At 44.2% G+C, this 17,691-nt stretch overlaps 2 protein-coding genes across 2 annotated transcripts; one reads left to right on the plus strand and one right to left on the minus strand.

Annotated features, from left to right (window-relative positions):
- Positions 1-221: 221 nt before the first annotated feature.
- urb1 (URB1 ribosome biogenesis homolog) lies at positions 222-16,476 on the plus strand. Its single transcript, XM_088428342.1, has 39 exons — positions 222-422; positions 492-631; positions 705-856; positions 937-1,066; positions 1,602-1,698; positions 1,776-1,861; positions 2,042-2,167; positions 2,937-3,067; positions 3,142-3,337; positions 3,453-3,590; positions 3,796-3,957; positions 4,043-4,118; positions 4,448-4,570; positions 4,704-4,816; positions 5,568-5,675; positions 5,797-5,913; positions 5,987-6,125; positions 6,778-6,936; positions 7,030-7,226; positions 7,720-7,935; positions 8,005-8,190; positions 8,715-9,528; positions 10,228-10,426; positions 10,501-10,675; positions 10,993-11,051; positions 11,114-11,307; positions 11,385-11,495; positions 11,888-11,951; positions 12,027-12,195; positions 12,325-12,427; positions 12,498-12,658; positions 12,903-13,014; positions 13,449-13,555; positions 13,673-13,816; positions 13,949-14,058; positions 14,600-14,794; positions 14,857-15,077; positions 15,530-16,069; positions 16,141-16,476. Exons 1-39 carry the CDS (start codon positions 296-298, stop codon positions 16,314-16,316), a joined length of 6,573 nt encoding a protein of 2,190 aa, XP_088284468.1. The 5' UTR covers positions 222-295; the 3' UTR covers positions 16,317-16,476.
- mrap (melanocortin 2 receptor accessory protein) lies at positions 16,443-17,171 on the minus strand. Its single transcript, XM_088427758.1, has 3 exons — positions 17,072-17,171; positions 16,902-16,998; positions 16,443-16,494 (listed from the first exon to the last, which is right to left on the minus strand). Exons 1-3 carry the CDS (start codon positions 17,169-17,171, stop codon positions 16,443-16,445), a joined length of 249 nt encoding a protein of 82 aa, XP_088283884.1.
- Between the last annotated feature and the right edge of the window lie 520 nt (positions 17,172-17,691).

Consider the following 17,691-nt stretch of genomic DNA (forward strand, 5'->3'; position numbering starts at 1 on the left):
GCCCTATGTTTACACGGCAACGTGGATGGCAATTCACTCCTGATTACATATGAACGAATATTTGTTTTATTTTATGTGGTAGTCTTGATTTTTTTTCCGTTGTTATCCAAACGTTTACAAGTTTTACTTGGCTGATTCTTTGTGGAACAAATTTGCGATATTCAATGTTTCTTGCCGAGTGACAATTCCCTCGGACACGTTGACACTGTGTTTACACCGCAACGTGGATGGAAGTTTACTTGTCATGACAAATGACTGAACATTTTGTTTTATTTAGGCAGTGTTGACTTTTAAAATGGTTGGAAAGCGTCCGAGTGAGGACGCGGCCGAGCCCGACACGGCGGCCAAGAAAGAAAAGATGACTGAGTTTAACGGGACGCATTTTAAAAGCATGCTGAGGGACCCCACCACCGCCATGAAGGGTAAGCCATTTCTCTCGTTTGAAATTCACTTTAAAATTAATTTTGCAATTATATTTTGGTCGCCTGCAGGACTTGAGACCTTCATAGCAAAAGCCAAGATGCTTCCATCAACTGACTTGTATGACGTAGTTGAAGGTTACATTAAAATCTCCATGGAGTGTGCGGAAGTCTTCCAATTGCTGGAAGGAAGCAAACAAACCGTGAAAGAGGTGAACTTGGACTCGACCGTGTCCAAAAATGAACATCGAGTAATCGGATCTTTCATTCATTGTATCTTCCCAGAGGATGCTGATCTTCAAGGGTCTGGAGATGATTCTTCTGAGGACCGCCAGTGACTTGTCCCACTTCAACATGGTGGGCAAAGCTATTGTGAAAAAGTTAGCTTCCGATCACATGAAGCTGATTCTAGGCTGCTTCCATTCAGAAGATCCCAGGTTTGTCACTTGAACGCAACTGCATCAATGCACAAATGTCTTCACTTTAAAAGAGACCTTGACTTTTTTTCTCCTCGCAGATTGGTCCGTCAGTGCCTGAGCCTCCTGTCAGCTTCTGTATCCCAAGGGCCCGAAGCTGCCAGGGAGATCCTGGCTCACATTTCCATGCAGAAGTCCATCTCCGGGTTGGCCAGGAGGAAAGATAAGAATGTGAGAACATAGATTGGACGTGGGTTGATGAAACCTTGTGAAGTCGTGAAGGCAGACGTCTGTTGGCTGTTAGCAGCCAGTGCTTGTTGCAGCTAACAGCAGCTGAGGTTGTTAAGGCATTGTTTTCAGTAAAAGAAGTGAGCAGACTGAACCAACGTCCAAGTCCATCATTGTGCACGCACAGGAATATTACTAAAACCAAGACGATCATGTAAAAATTATTAAGTCTCCAACTGATTCACTTAAGATGGCAAGCTATGTGGACTGGTTAGAGCACGCAGAAAGGTATTCCATTTGACATGTTAATTGCGATCTTTAGGCATATACATATAATCATAAACTAGTCATCATCATGTGATTATCGAGATTTGAGCGTGCCTTTTGAAGCGCTGTTTTGAGTCGACTTTATCAGCCAGTGAAAAAATTGAACCGTGAAGCCGGTTTAATTTTTTCACTTTTTTTCAATTTTTTGAGCCGGTTTCGCTCTTTGAATTTTTGGTGGTTGTATTTTGTATCTTCTCTGCTTTTGCCCCAGGGAAGACCCGACATCCGCATGGCCTTCATCCAGTTTGCTCTCTCGTTTTTGGTGTCAGGGGACGGTGCAACAATTGGACAGATGCTAGAGGTCAAAGGTCTGCATGGAGCATAATATTCACTTGAACATTTTTTCTAATAGCTATTTTGCTAATGTGTTAACACGTTGTGACAGAGCTGCTGCCTGAGATTCTCAACACAGGGCTGAAGGAGGACAGAATGTCCATCGTCAATCTCATCTTGTCCACGCTGAGGAGCAGAGTGAGTCAAATGTTTTCTCTTTTACTACATACAGCCGATAGCAAAAGTTTACACACCCCCTATTTAAGCGCCACTATTTTTTAGGTAAAATAATGAGACCCAGAGCAATCATTGTAAAATGTGATCTTAGATCTTAGAAACATTTCTTATATATGTTTGTTTGTTTTTTTCTCATTTCAGGTTTTATTCAACAAAGGCATTAACAAAACGCAAAAGGTGCGATTTTTCACTGCAGCAGTATTGGCCAATATCGCGTCCCTCTATAAATGGAACGGGATTGTGGATGCCGCCATGGATGAGAACCAAGTGAGATTTTGTCTCCTTTCAGTCAAAGCTTTGTTAGTGTTGGTCAAAATCAGAGCTCCCTGACTTTTTTTTTCCAGACACACTGGTTTCATATGGCGTAGTAGAAATTAATTACACCGAATATAGGTGTGAAATGTTATAAAATTTAAAATTCTCAAAAAAAAGTCAGAATTCTCACTTAACACACTTGAATTGAATCTGATAATCAAGTCAAAATGTTCCCTTTAAAGTGAGGATTCGGAGGCAAAAGTCAAAACTAACTTTATGCACAGAATTCTCACTTTAAAGTCGAATTTTGACTTCTCAGAATTGATAAAACTGCATGAAGCTAGAATTCTGATTTTATTCTGAGAATTTTGACTTTTGTTCAAGTCAGAATTGAATGCATGTTGAGAATGAGTCCAAATTCTGACAGTGAAAATCCTGAAAACAAAGTCAGAATTCTGATTTCAAAATGTGAAAACTGAGAATACAGTCAAAACTCTCACTTTAAAGTCACAATTCTGACTACTTTCACAAATCTTGACTATTCTCGAACTGTGACTTTAAAGTGAAAATTCAAATAGAGAGAATAAAGGCCTAGTTCTCTTACGTATTCATTTTGAGACTAAATTCTGACTACTGATTTTAAAATCTGAATTATGACTTTAAGTTGAGAATTCCAACTTTAAGGTCAGACTTTCAAATTAGAATTCCGAGAGAAAAGTGAAAATGTTGCCAACTTTTTTTTTTCTCTTCTTTTCCATCTAACATTTTTCCATGTTAAAAGACGGAGTCAGACTCTGACTCTGCCAGCATATCGTTGGTGCGGGAGATGGCTCACAGTTTCCTCCTGGACTTGTGTTGCTCCCGAAAATACGGCATCAGCTTCCACGACGCCAGCCTGGGCACGGCCGGCAGGCGAGTATTACCTTTCGCCGTCTAACGTTAGCGCACAACACGCCATCCGTGACGATGCGGGCCTGCCTCCGCAGATCGGGAAATATCGTGCTTCTGCAGTTCCTGACGGGCCTGAAGCAGCCCACGGAGGACGAGCTGGTGGCCCAGCTGGTGGTGAGCGCGCTCAAAGCCAGCCCGGACGTCCTCGCGCGATACTTCAAGGAGACCCAGTACTCCTTCTCGCCCCGGCTCACGAGCGCCTGGCAGGACAACGTCAGGTTCCTCAAGAAGGTGAAAAGATTTTCTTTCGTTCATGTGCACAACGAAGAGACAAAACTGTAAAGTAAAACAATACTGAAACATCAACGTTATGTTGACTAATATGTTGGCGCTCTGTTAACGTCAGATTTACGAGGCCCAGCCGGATATCGGCATCGTGTTCAAAACCAACGAGCTGGTTCCTCTCCCTCGCCTGCTCTCCATGATCACGGTGGTCTCTCTCCCTTCCGTCTGCAACAAGGCCTTCTTCACGCAGGGCCTCAATGTAAGTGTGCCATACAATCAATAAATCTTCAACTCTAGCTGTCATAGCTTAGCTTATTCACTAGCCGGCCTATAAAAATGCGTCTTTGACATTGATTTCCGTCAATGGGAATGAATGAGTAGGGGGGGAAAAACGTTGTTAAAGAAGACCACGAGAGGGAGTAAAGGTCGAGAATCACCAAACTTGATCGTCTCTTTTTCAAAAGTTTGCCAACACGGCGGTGCAGCTCACCACCTTCAACATGATGAGCTTCCTCTTGAAGAAAGCCGACAGCAACATCAAGTTCCTGTTGGACCTCCATTCGGATTTGTACACGCCGGACATGATGGCCGACCTGGTGCAGCAATACAGAGAGATGCTTTGCAAGGTTAACACAAGAAAAAAGTCATTTTAGTATCTTCAAATGTTGCTTCTTTTTTTTTTTTTTTTAAAGATCTTCTTGTTTTTGCTAGATTTTGCCAGATATGACGAGCGTCGTCTCAAAGTGGCAATCGCTCAGCAAGAAGGACAAAATTCCTGGCGAAGGAAGTAAGACAAATGAGGAAGCGAATGCAGAACAGATGGATAAAGAGGACCAAGCCACTTTATTAGTTACACTTGCAAAGTTATTGATTTTCAGTTTAGTGCTTTCAATAAAAACAATGCTTTTTCAATTTTACTGAGATCTCTTTTTATAATTGCAAAACGCTACCATGCTGATATTGCTAATAGAATTTTTTTTTTTAAATCCTTTTTTTATGTATACAAATCTAATCTAATCTGTATGCTGTCTGTCTGTGTGTGCTTGCATGTGTCTGTCTGTCCGTCATTGGTAGTGATAGAAATTTGGAGCTCCTCTAACAAAATGTGCTTTGCAGCTCCTGATTCGGCCGAGGTGGTCATGCTCAAGGCGCTCATCCTGCACGTGGTGTGTCTCTACCAAAAAGTTGTGCCGCACTTGGTATCTCAGTGCAAGTTTGACTTCAGCAAGTTCCTCAAAGGTAATGGTGCTTTTCAATGATTAGTTCTACATGTTCAGACTTTAGTGTCTGTCTAAATACTATTATACTGCATATAAGTTTTATAGTATAGTAAATATTACAAAAATACTATTTTATATGATACTGTCTTAAGGCATTGTGTCGGAGGGAGGTGTAAACAAGGAAGTGGCCCCCATCTTGCAGCATCAGATACTTCAGCTGACCTTGGAGCTTCCTGCAAGCAAGTTCTCGTGGTTCCATCTGCAGGTAAGCGGAACATCTCGCTTTGATTCAGATTTCAAATCAAAAGAATCAAGAGTTGAAATGTGTATGTTTGGTAGGGGCGGTACTGTCACACTCTTTCCATCCCATGCGTCATGAAAAAAAACGTCCTCTTACATGCAAATGCTGAAGACTATGGAAGAGAATTGGGGTCATTGGAGGGAAACAAAAGGTTGACAGGAATCTCACAATCTTTGAATTCCGTGTTTAGAATTCCCACTCGAATGTCATTATATGGCACATAGAATAGGAGCTACAACAGTGGCTGGAGTTGCGTTATACATCCACTAGATGGACCTGCGCTAAAGGGAATGTCAACAAAACAATCAGATAAGTCAGCCAAACTTTAGTCAAAGAATATAAACTACACTCTACACTACACAATTGCACTACAATTAAACTTACAATTTTGAAAAATCCAGTTGCAGCCAAAAAACCTTCAAATTTATTGTTTTGTTGATTTAAAAACACTTTCTTTGTATATTTTATAAGATGGCGTTATCTTTTACAGAAACTTGCATTTTTTTGCGCCTTGTCCCCAGATAAACTGCTTCAAAATTGGGAGCACATACAGTATAGCAAATCAAAACTTCAAACAAGGTATTATAAAAACTGTACAGTTTATGCACTGTAAAGGGTGCACCGTAATTCTGAAAAATAAGGAACTCTGAGAATAAATTCCAACGTTTAAATCTGAATTCTGATAAATGGAGTTGTGCTTTTCTTTACCCGACAGGAAGCTGCCGATAGCGACGAGAAATCTGTGCTGTATCTGCTGCTCAAGATGTTCGTCAGCTGCCGCTGCGGCCAACTGAAGGCCTCCACTCGATCGTTAGTTCTTAAAGTGAGTGACCAATTGTGTATGTGCCCTGTGATTGGCTAGCAACCAGTCCTGGGCGTACACCACCTCCCGTGGGATGCACGCTAACTCAACCTTCATGGTGATGGTCTTGTGTGGCGTTCAGGTGTTGAAGGACAGCGGCGTCTTTGAGTATACCTGGGCTGAACTTGAGCTCTGGCTGGAGCAGCTGGACCGAGTCGAGTCCAGTCACCAAGAAACGGTGATCCAGTTCTTGGAGAAAGTGAGCCCGCGGCATCTACGAGAGTTTGGAGAATGCTCATGACGAGGAAAAATGACCCATATCCGCTTTCTAGGTCTTTGTCAAGCTGGTGTGCCATTCGCATATGTACACGGATAAAGTGGCCAGCTTGGTGCAGGAGGCGGCGTACCAACAGTCCAACCTGAGCAGCCAGGAGGGAGACGCCGCCAGTGTCTGCGTGTCACACATCGACGGTAAGCTTATTCCGCCCTTACTCCCATGGTCGCGCCGGGAGACAATCGCGTGTCTTGTAGGAGTGCCCGACAGCTATGCTTCCTCTAAGTCACAGACTATGCAAGGGAGACGCGAATGGAGTAGCTGCAGAGTATTGTAAATCTCTTACCCAGATTTCTTTTGTAATAAATTTGAATTTCAAGTGCAAACTCAAATTGTTATCGTGTTTGGTCAGCTACAAGCTTCACTCTAATTAGACTTGCAGGCACCGCTAATATAACCGCAGCTCTCCGTGAGACTACAGCCAAAGAGAATGTTACTGTTACTGTATGAGGTTTAGAAATTTAACATTTAAGTAAAAAAAAAAAAAAAAATGCAGTAGTTTGACTTCAGAGGAGTATATATATACACACGTATGTATACATGTGTATATATTTTTATATGTAGGTTTTTACCTGTATGTGTATATATTTGTATACGTATGTATTGCTTAAAATATCCCACCCACATGCTTTAAAAACACATTTTAACTCATTAAAACACACTTTCATCCATCTAAACATTGCCAGCAGTCAACGCTTTCCTTGCTTTCGTGGCAAGAAAGCGAAAACACTCAAATGTGGGCGTGATTGTCATTTTTTTGTGTGTACCGCACGCTCTTTCTCCCATCAGACGTCCTGGACATGCTGGACGTCATCATGGAGGGCAACGAAGGCAACGCCGAAGATTTCGGGCCGCCTCTTAGCGAGGAGTTTGTCGTTCAGACGTTCCCCTTCAGCGTGGTCGTCCCTGCCGCCCTGGAGGCCCGTAACAAACTCACGCCGGACAAAGGTGACAGTTTTTCTATAATTGTTGGGATTTGATTAAACCGCTTTGGAAATTTGACAGAATTATTTTTCCGCTTGCGTGTTTTGCGTCCCGTAGTGGCCGTGTTTGAGTATGTTTCGGCCGTGTTGTGCCACGTCCTGCACAGCCAACGAGATCCACTTCCGCTGTGCCTGGGTCTGCTGCAGTACGACAAAGAGTTGGCGTCCCAAGCGCCCCCTTGTGCCCACATCTCTATCGTGCAGCTTCACCGCTATTACTCCAAGTGGCTGCCGCAGCAGTGTCAAGTCGAGCTGGTCAGTTTCTCCTGCCAAATGTTTGCATCGAAGGATTCTTTCCCCCCTTACTAGCAACCATTGTTTGCATTTATTTTTTACAGTGTACTTGCCATGTGCTAGTCAATTTTGTGTACAATTTTTTTTTTCCATAATACCACAATAATGATTTTGGCATGTATTATTTTATTTAACTTTCAATGCCTTATCTTATTTTGTGGACAAAAAAAAATGCTGTTATTAGCAGCTCTACAAGTTGATTTCACTGTACAATATTTGTAAAAATGTTTGCCAATCAAAAATGTTTTCCACATTGTATGCTTCGGTAGGGGTATGAGGCTCATAGAGGGTTGAAAAGTTACCATATTGTCATTGTATTTTTTTTAAATTTATCGTTATTCTGAATTCTAATGAAATTGTTCTGCATCGCAAATTCCGTTAATTAGGCAAACTAATAAAACTGTGTCACGGTTTACCTGATGAAGTGACCACTCCATTTTTTTTCTCCTTGCAGTTTAAATCCTCAGAATATCAGGCAGACAAAACGGCAACGCCATCTTTCACCGATTTAATGAAAACTGCATACTTGGACGGCCTGAGTTCCATGCTGGAGGACACCTTCAGGACAGAAGTGGAGATCGCCATGGATTCCATGTCAGTCGCTGACCATCTGCTTTCCATCAAGCAGATTTTACTCTACATTAAATCGACAGTGGAAAATTTTGGCACGGTATGAGAGATTTAAAAAATGATTTATTACACGTATTCACTTTTTACATAGTTGTTCACTTCTGCACAGTTTTCCAAAAACATCGGCTCAGCCGTTTTGAAGACTTTAATGGGAATTCTCCAAGATCTGGTGTTGAAGCTACAAGGCTGGCAGGTGCCGGCCAACACTCAGCCCACGGAACAGAACAGCCAAGAGGGATCGGACCTCTTCCTGGACATGAACCAGTTGTCCACTGTGGAGGTCAACAAAGAGCAGGTCAGGAACAAAAAAAAAAAAAAAACACGTACAGTTTTAGTTAGGGGCATCGAGCAACATCACGGTTGCTCAGGGCTTAGCCAACGGCCAATCACAGCTCAGTTTTAGAACGTCACATAATCACAACGTGTGTAAGTTAAGGAAGAAGCGTATTTTTAAGGAAAATATTTTTTTACTCCCCAAAAAATTCTGTTGTATGGAATAATTTATTTTTCCTGTAATTTTTTTTTTACCTTTTTTTTTTAGGAGTATATATTTTTATTTTTGAGAATTTTTTTCTGTTTTCAAAATAATGTTTCTATTGTATGGAATTTATTTGATTTTTTCCCTGTTTTATTTAATAATTTCTTTTAATATATTTTGCTGCCCCTCTTCCCAATTTCGTGAATCATATTTATTTTTCTGAATATTTTTGACGTGCTTTTTGACTTTCCTACCTTTATCAAGTGTAACTCATTCCGTTCAAGTCAGTATTTGTTTTGTGGCACTCACAAGTATCCTGTGATTTCCTTGTATATTTTTAGTTCCTTCTCTCAGCCCTGAGCTCCATCTTCAAGCACCCTTTTGTGGAGCAGTGGTACCTGTCCCTGGAACTGGCCACCCTGCCCCCGCACTCCCTCAACGCCGTCCGCGTGAAGCACATGTGCGCCCTCCTGAGCGACGACATCACCACCCTGTTGGCCACGAGCGCCCCCACCCTGCACGAGCTCGGTCACGCCGAGCTCTTGGCACCCTACGCCGGCGCCATCGAGAAAGCCCTTCTCAGGGAGCTGCTGGAGACCGGATCCGCGACTCCCAAGAGCCAGTCCAGACCTCTGCGGGCTCTCCTGTCCTTGCACGGCCACATGGAACCGTCCAAAGTGAGGGACGTAGTCTCGGCGTTGCTGCTCCTCCCGCCGGAGAGGCTGGTGAGCGCTCAAGACGAGCTGAGCGTTTACGGCCAGGCCACGCTGCGGATTCTCACCGAGAATCAGGACCGGGACGAGCGCGTCTTCCTGTCGCCGGCGCACTTGGCCGGCCTGGGCGCGCTTCTGCTGTCCTGCGACAGTCCGGCGCTGGAGGACTTCCTTCTCCGGATGCTGTCCCGCGAGCCCGCCAGCGCCGGGCTGGTTCACGTCGACGTGCTGCGGCACTGCCTCCGCCATCCCGTCCGGGACTCTCTGGCCATCGCCGACCTGCTGGTGAAAAATTGCTCCACCCACCGCCTCGGGTTCGAGACGTGGTGCCTGCGGGCGCGTAACGTCAACAAGATGACGGACATGTTGGAAATGTTCCTCCCGCTGATCAGAACTTACTTGCTGCTGGCTGGGAGAGAGGATCCGGCCACGCCTAAAGAAGGTTTGGACAAAGACGGCAGCAAAATGCGCACTTGTTTGTTCTTTCATTAGCGCCTCCAAGGAGCTCTGTGGATATCGAACGACGACCTTTTTCAATGAAGTATCCTCTGTGAAATGCTTTTTCTCATTTTTGGAAGTGCTCAAGCACCCCTAAATTGAACTTCAGCATTCCTCAAATTTCAAATAATTTTTTTTTGTCTTTACTTTAATGTAAGTCATTCAATCCCAAAGACGTATTTTTCCGTTTTAAGAATCTTATTTTCAAGTGTCTAGCTAAAGAGGTTCGAAAAAAGACTGCTACTAAATGTAATAAATCATTTTTGCAGGTAATTAAGGTCTAAAATAATCAATTACTTTAGTGAGTGTAAATCAGTTATAATATATAAAGTGCCAAAGTAATCCATAACCAGTTAAGTTCTAAAGTAATTGATTGCTTTAGTAAATCAATACTTTGAATAAGCAGTTACTTTAATACTTTATTTACTAAAGTAAATGATTGATTAAATAGACCCTCCTTTTGCCAAACTTACATTTTTTCTCCTTTTTTAAAAAATATAATTAAGTACCTGGGATTGAATGGGTCTCTTTTTTTTTTTCCTTCACCAGAGCTGTGCAGGGTCAGAAATTGTAATATCAAACCATACGTAATCTGCATCGTATCACAACTGTGACTTCCTTGTGCTTCTATCATCTTTTCCAGTTCAACACGAGGTTTTACATGCCCTGAAAGCCAATCTCTTGGCCAAGTTGATCCAGTCCGCTCTGAGTGAGGTGACAGAAGCCGCTCCCGTGATGGAAGCGCTGGCTCCTCTCATCAAGCTCTCTGCCCACATCGGAGACATCGGGAACTTGATCGATAACCTGCCCGATGCCCTGCAAAAAGCTGAAATTTTCGAAAGGTTATTAACGTTTTCCGTACATTTACAAATCGCTGACACAGAAAGTGTTGAATTTGAAGGCTCACCCCCATCAGGTGGCAGCTGGTGGACGTCATCACGGAGAAGCTGTCAGAGCATCGGGAAGAGGAAGCAACATGGAGGAAGCGCGTCGCCGAGTCCGCCCTCAAGTGTCTGATTGCTTCTTACTCTCAGGCAGCAAACAACTCCAAACAAGAGCACAGCGTCTTGGAAAGGCTGCCCAGACTCATCGTAAGTTAACCGGTTTCACTCTCATTTTTATCGAGGGCCGAGTTCATTTTAATGGCAATATTACAAAAATATTAGTAATGATGCAAGATGCCTATTTCATTGTTCTTTTCATGGTTCCTCTTTCTCCGCGGGAATTGAGTTCCAATTTCCTACACTTTTTAGCCAATCAGGATGCAGAACACAGTGCATATTAATTTGCTGTCAAAAAAAAATGCATGAGGAAAAAATGGCGACTAATGAACCGCATGATAGCGAGGGAACGCTCATTGAATGTCGGTTTACCTTTTTGAGTGTAAACATTTGCCATCTCCACGCAGACATCAAGTGATGACATCGCTGCAGCTGACTGGAACGCGTTTGTGAAGAGCGGACTCAAGTGAGTCAATCTTTATTCATTGTTTAATTTCGTTGGAATAAAATATGATTCATCTTCTGCAGATACCGCTACAGAGATGAGATTTTCCTCAACACTCTGAAGAACCTTTTGGAAACCATGTATCATCCTACCGACGCCCCAAATGATGTGATGCCTTTAGCCACCCTCCACATGATGAGCAGCAGCCACTCCTTGTACCTGCCCACCATGTTGGACTCGGACAACGACGCTGATCCGGGCAGGAGTCAGGCTAAAGGTGCGTAAGTACTTCCAGAATTATAGGAAATGTCAATCCTGACTTGTTGGCCTTTTTTATTTCTTTTTGTTCTTTAGAAGCCTTGGTGTCGCTCCTCCTCTGTTTGGTGAGGAAATGTCCGGCAGTGTGTGACATGAACCATTTCTTAGTCCTTTTGGGAGCATATGGAGCCACCCTCAGCAATACAGGTGATATAATAGAAGATTTTTTACGTTCCACGGTGAAATATATGTATAGAAATTCCGATTTCTTATTAATTGTTAGTTTTATTGGCACCGTTGTTTCAAACTAGCAAGTGAAACGTCTTGTTTACTGAAGCCGCATCTTTCACATTGTGGCTTCCTTGCCCCCTTGATAATAATAATAATAAACAATACAGGTAAAAATAATCAAGTTTGCTTATGTCAACCATACATCTTTAAACCCGTCCAGTCTGTTTTTGTTGCATAGCTTATCTTTTCCATGACGTTGCTATGCATCTTTTTGCCACTAGGAAACAAATATTCAGCAGGCATCTGACATTCTTTGAAAAGTTACAGCCCCAGTAATGAAAAAAACATTTTTTTCTTCCTTCAAACAGATCAGACAATACTGCTGCTCCTTCAGGAATACGAAAAAAATAATGTCAGTCTCCTCAAATTTCAGTGAGTCCCATTTTATGTCTTCTTCATGCCACAAATTGCTCGTGCTCGCTCACACTTTGTCAATTCCCTCCACAGGTCCATGGTTTGGGGGCCGGCAGCTTTGGAGCACCACAAAACCAGGAAGAGCTTAGGATCGTCTTTGTGGAAGCAAACCAACTCGGATGACCTCTTGGCCTTGCTGAACGCCGACAAGATGCTCCGAACCATCGCGCACTTTCCGCAGCAGCGCAAGATAATGCCGCAGGTTGGCTTGGGCGCACATTTTATTAAGTCCAAATTGTTCAGACAAGCATTTGATTGGTTTAATTGTCTTTGCTCAAAAAATATATGCTAGGTTCATTCTTTTTTTTTTGTTTGTTTTAAACATTTCCAGACAAATCCAGTGCAGCCGTTACACATTGAAGCTGTAAAAGACCTCAGCGATTTGTACGACCCTTGCTTCCTCCTTCCGCTCTTCAGCGTCATTCTTCGACCAGGTGAGTTGAATTTCACGCTGGCTCCTAGCCCCGCCCGCCTCCCTGTTCACCGTGGCGTCTCTTTTGGCAGAGTGCGTGGTGGACTCTTACAAGTTTGCCTCCAGCCACGCCCTGGGTTTAACCCTGGTGGCTCTTAGCAGCTACGACGCCAAGGTGCGAGCGGCGGCGTACCACGTTCTGAGCTGCTTCTACCAGCACATGGACGCGGCTGGCTTCAAAGAGAGAAGACAGGTAAAAAGTCTGTGCTTTAAAACGCTTACGAGTTTAGTAGTATGCAGGCTTTTGTTAAAGTCACCTTCTCAAAGGAAAGAAAAGAACTTCCCAAAAAGCTCTGCGCTGTATTCTTTACAATATACTGTACAAGCAATCCGTGCTGGCTCACTTTTAGAAGTTCAAATTTTGACCATTGAGGGGCAGTCAAGCACCAAACGTGCCAAGTCTGCTCTAACGCTGGTTTAATTCTCCTGTCCAACAGCTGCTATACCTGCTGGATTGGGTGAAAAACGGAGTTCAAAAACCGAATCAGCGGCTTCCCTTTGTCCTGACCATGTACGTCAACAAAGTGGCTCAGCAGCTGCTCAGACCTGGTGGGTGGTATTCAAAAAGTCCTAATTGGGAATATCCAAATGCCTATTTTGGTTTACGATTCTGCATTGCCAAGATGAGTGACAACATTTTGAATGTATCCTCTTCTGTGACATGATAATGGTTTATAGTGGCGGATCTCGCTTTCAAATCATTGGGTGGAAAAAACTCAAATACCCCAGACTGTGGCTTGAAATATAGGCGTGGATCAACATAAGGCGGAGTTAAGCATTTTACTCCGCCCCCTCACTGCATTCGCGGAATGTGCAAAGTCAGATACTTTGTCATTTTTTAAGTTCGATAGAAGTGTGACGTCAAAGGGCGGTGCACCGTTAAAGTCGTCAAGGAAAAAACTGAAGAAAAACTAAAAATAAATGAATAAATGTCAAGACTTGGTGTGTGCGGAGTCGAACATTTTGTCACCTCTTCCCCTCAGCGGACTACATGTACTTGGTTCTGAATCGGTTCCTGCTGTCTCATCAGAGTTTGGACATGAGCAGGGTGCCCAAGTTCTTTAAGCTCTTCTACAGCTTTGACCTGGAGGTAACTCGCCAAAGCCACAAAACAACCCCCTCGCTTATGTCTACAACCTTAATGTGTTTATTTTACTTAGTGGGTCATGGGAAGGTGCAATGGCTGTTTTGTTTGTTTTCCTCTAAGCACAAGATGGAACGAGAGTGGATCCTGAGCGTGCTGGAGGAAGGACTAAGAGACGCTTACAGCTATGACCTTTGCAGCCAGCAAGGCATCTTCCACAGCCTTCTCGGCTTTGCTGGCAGCCCCTTGTGTGAAGAAGACAGTCTGGTAGTTCATGCCCGGAACGGTTGACGCTTTGCCTGACTAACGAGTCTCTGACCAAAGAGTCTCTTCATTGGTCGCCCGAGCGCTGTGCTGCCCATCAGAGGAAATATGCGACTGATAGACTGTGTCCACCAGGTGCAGATCATCAACGTGTTGTGTCGGGCGGCTCGGGTAACTAAAGCAGCCATCAACCTCAGCAAGAGCTGCGGCCTTCTAACTTGGATCACACAGATGCTTGAAAAAAGGTGAGCCTTAGGGCCCGACAATGCATGCATAATAATAGCAATTAGTGACGAGTGGAAAAATAAGTCGACCAAGTGGGGTAAGTGGACTTTTAAAAATGGGTTGACTGAAAATGTATCCGCTGGAACCATGGTTCCGCCACAGTTTTCTACAGGGACTTTCCAAAATAAAGAAAAGACAAAACACAACGGCAAATCAATTAAAAGTATATATATATGTGACGAGAATTTTATTCCTAATTTTTTATTTTTTTTTTTAAAAAAAGACAAGGATTCTCGTCTACGGCACTGAAAAAGTGAACCGTAAAGCAGGGGTGCCCAAACCTGCTCCCCTTTCCGTCCTCCAATACACCTGATTCAAACGATCTTGAGCATTATCAGGCTACTGCTGAGGTTGCCGATGAGCCCATCAATTCAGTCGAGCGAGTTGGAGCACGGAAACTTCCGAAACCGTGAAAACCGACTTTGGACACCCCTGCCGCAAAGCAATTTTGGCTTGACATCCCCTTTAAAATTTCCAAGGTGATACAGTGTCATTTTTCAGGAACCTCGGACAAAATTTCCTCAGCTCCATCATAGATCTGCTCCACGAGTTGTGGTTGAGCAACCTCGGGAAGAGGGATGATCGCGTTAACAAAATGGAATCTTCCGCATCGGGAAAAGAGACGGCGAAGGTCCTCCCCGTCATCCTCATCAACGAATTCCTCTGCGTGGCTCTAACCATCAGCCGCCGCTTGAGGTAAACATCACGTGAGAAGAAGAGCCTCCGGGTCAGGGATGCTGATGTTTGTCTTCCGTCAGGTTGGGCGTGAAGGCCGCCCAGCTCGCCACCTTTCTGGACACCCTCTCGTCCATTCTCAAGCACGCGAGCGGCGCCGAGCGATCGGCGATGCGAGCTCGGCCCGTGTCGTCCGCCGAGGCGCTGGCGCTGCTCCTGTGCTGGAGCTCGCTGTCGGGCCGCGCCGCCGTCCTGGCCCAGATACAGGCCTTGTGTGAAAAGTACAAAGTCAAGGAGCTCTTGGGTGAGTCCAATACTGCAGGAGAAAACTGAAAATACTGAAAATATTCTGCCCATCGAATTCCCTGATGTATCAAAAAAAAATGCTGCGAAGCCCCCCCAAAATATTTGCGCTCTATCGGGCGCATCAGATTATAAAATGCACTGTCAGCTTTTAAGAAAATTCAAGGCTTTTAGGTGTGCCTTTTAGTGTGGAAAATACGGTAGTCGGAATTGTCATTTTAAAGTCGGATTTCTCACTTCGAAATCAGAATTCTGACTTTGAAGCGAGAATTTGAAGGCAGCCAGTTGAAATTCCAAGCAGTTCAAAATTTAGAATCAAAATGGTGATCTTATTGTCTAAATTTTGTCAAAATCCTGACTCTCATTTTTGCTTTTGAGAAAATGTAAGACTTTTAGGTGCATCTTATAGTGCGGGAAATACGGGATTTGACCTCTGTCTTGGCTTGATTGCAGGGGGGCCAGTGAAGGACAAGACCCGGGCTAAAGGCTCGAAAGCCCGCAAACAAAAGGAGAACCCGTCAGAGGACGCCGAGAGCGAAGAAGGACAGCAGGGTCTCCTAAGCGAGTGCAGGTGGTCCCTCTCCAGCATCTTTCTGCACTGGCGACCCGCCATCGACCTGGGCGATCCCCCACCGACGGGGAGTCCCGGTCTGCCGGCCGTGGAAACCGCCCACCTTCTCATCACCTGGTCCCTCAAGTGCCTGCTGGAGAACCCGTACGAGCAAGAACGCTCCGAGAGCTTCCTGCGCTGGCTGGAAGAAAGCGTGGCGGCGCAACAGGCGATTGTCGACGCGCTGATGCGGGACCCCGCCCCCAAGGCGGACTTGCTCCGCCTCTACCATCGCGCTTGCCAGGCGCCCTCGGGGGAAAGCTTCCGCGCGTTCACCCAGGTGATGGCACGTCTGCTGGAGAGCCGGGGAGCGCTTCCCCAAATGCATGGAGCCGTCGTCTCCGCCTGCCGGCCGGAAGACGGGCCGGACGAGGACAAAAGCCGTAAGACTTTGAACCTTCGTTCAATTTGACCAAGAGCATCTCCGAGCTTTATGTCCTTTTTCCTTTCCTAGAAGCGGGTCTTTCTCTGCTGTCGTTGTACATCCACGAAGCGTGGGGCGGAGCCAGCTCGCCGCAGCTCTTCCGCTCTCACGTCGCCATGGTGACCCAAGGTGGGCATAAGCGGACTAAAGCCTCAAAATCGGCCATCGGAGACATCTGTCAGGACTTTGTAGCCACCGAGACGTGAACGCTACGTAAAATCGGGTGCAACGTCTGGCATAGTGCGAAAATTGCGCCAAAGCAATTTCTGCTTGTTCACTTGAAAAAAAAACAACATTTATTTGCCTTTTTGTCAGTAATTAATCATGTACGCTCATATTAAACTTGATGACGTGTTTCTCCTTTGACTTCTGCGGCTGCGTCTCCTGCAACGAAACGAAGACAAACGTGAACCTCCGCCATTTGCAAGAATTGACTAAATGGGCTAGCAAAACTAGCATCGATATTGCTGTAAACCTTTTAACAATTTGTATTCAAAACAAACCGTTGCAACACAAGCACCAGTACGCATATATTCTTTATCCTCTCAAAAATCAACTACCAGTGTATGTTAGTTGAGTGGGGTTTATTGATTTTCATTTTTACTGCCACCTGCCTACAAATACAAATTCAGTTGTCCTGATGTATTCGTGCTGCCAAACCATTAAAAATATTTGAATTAATTGCCAAATTTACCACGCTTAATAGCAATTAATCACATTTTCCATATGTATATATGTGTATGAGCAGAAACAGCAAATAAGTGAGTTTTTCAGCAAAATAGGCCACTGACCATGGCAAGTGCCTGCTGCCTGACATGAAATTAAGCGAGAGGAAGAGGATCCCCACAAAGGCAGCCAGAGTGATCCAAAATGCAATCACGATGGAGTCTGAAAGAGGTGACCGATTCAGTTCCACGAGGTGAAGAAAAATAACAACTCATAATCACGCAGGGTGACTTACATTTGTTGTATTTCAACTTGCTTTGGTCCACAATGACCGGATCCACGTAGCCGTAATAATATTCCCATGCTGTGATAGCCGCACCTGTCGGCTTGTCCATTTCGGTGGAGAGACTTTGCTCCAGCCAAGATTTGGATGGAATGGACCCAAGCCGCGTTGTCCCAACACAATTTTGACCGTGACTCTTCACAAAATAGGCGGGGATGGCCCTGGTCCTACAACCATGCCCAATGTTTTTGCCCGTGTCTTTCATCCGCTTGTTTTTTTATTGCTGAAGCCCTACATCCATTTGCCTTCACTTTAATCTACTTTTCTGCCTTCATCTTTTCCAGCTTCCTCCCATCCTTGTTTCATTTTCTCCTTCTTCATCACCCCATTTTGCCAGTGATGGGAAAGTGAAGCACTTTTGATTTATTCGTGCAAAACGACCTATTTTGGGTGGTTATTTTGAGCAAAATGACCCAAAAGGTTGAGTCAAATCGACCCAAATTGATTGACCGTTTTTTAAATCTAACTGGGTTATTTTTAACCCAACTGTTCTTAGATTTGGTTTTGAATTTATGTATTTCTTCCTTTCTGAAGTAATAAATTCATTTTCCATAAATTGTGTGTTTATATTT

This window comes from Hippichthys cyanospilos, chromosome 11 (assembly GCF_059441005.1).
Source record: "Hippichthys cyanospilos isolate Australia breed blue-spotted pipefish chromosome 11, RoL_Hcya_1.0, whole genome shotgun sequence".
In the NCBI taxonomy this organism is placed as follows: domain Eukaryota; kingdom Metazoa; phylum Chordata; class Actinopteri; order Syngnathiformes; family Syngnathidae; genus Hippichthys; species Hippichthys cyanospilos.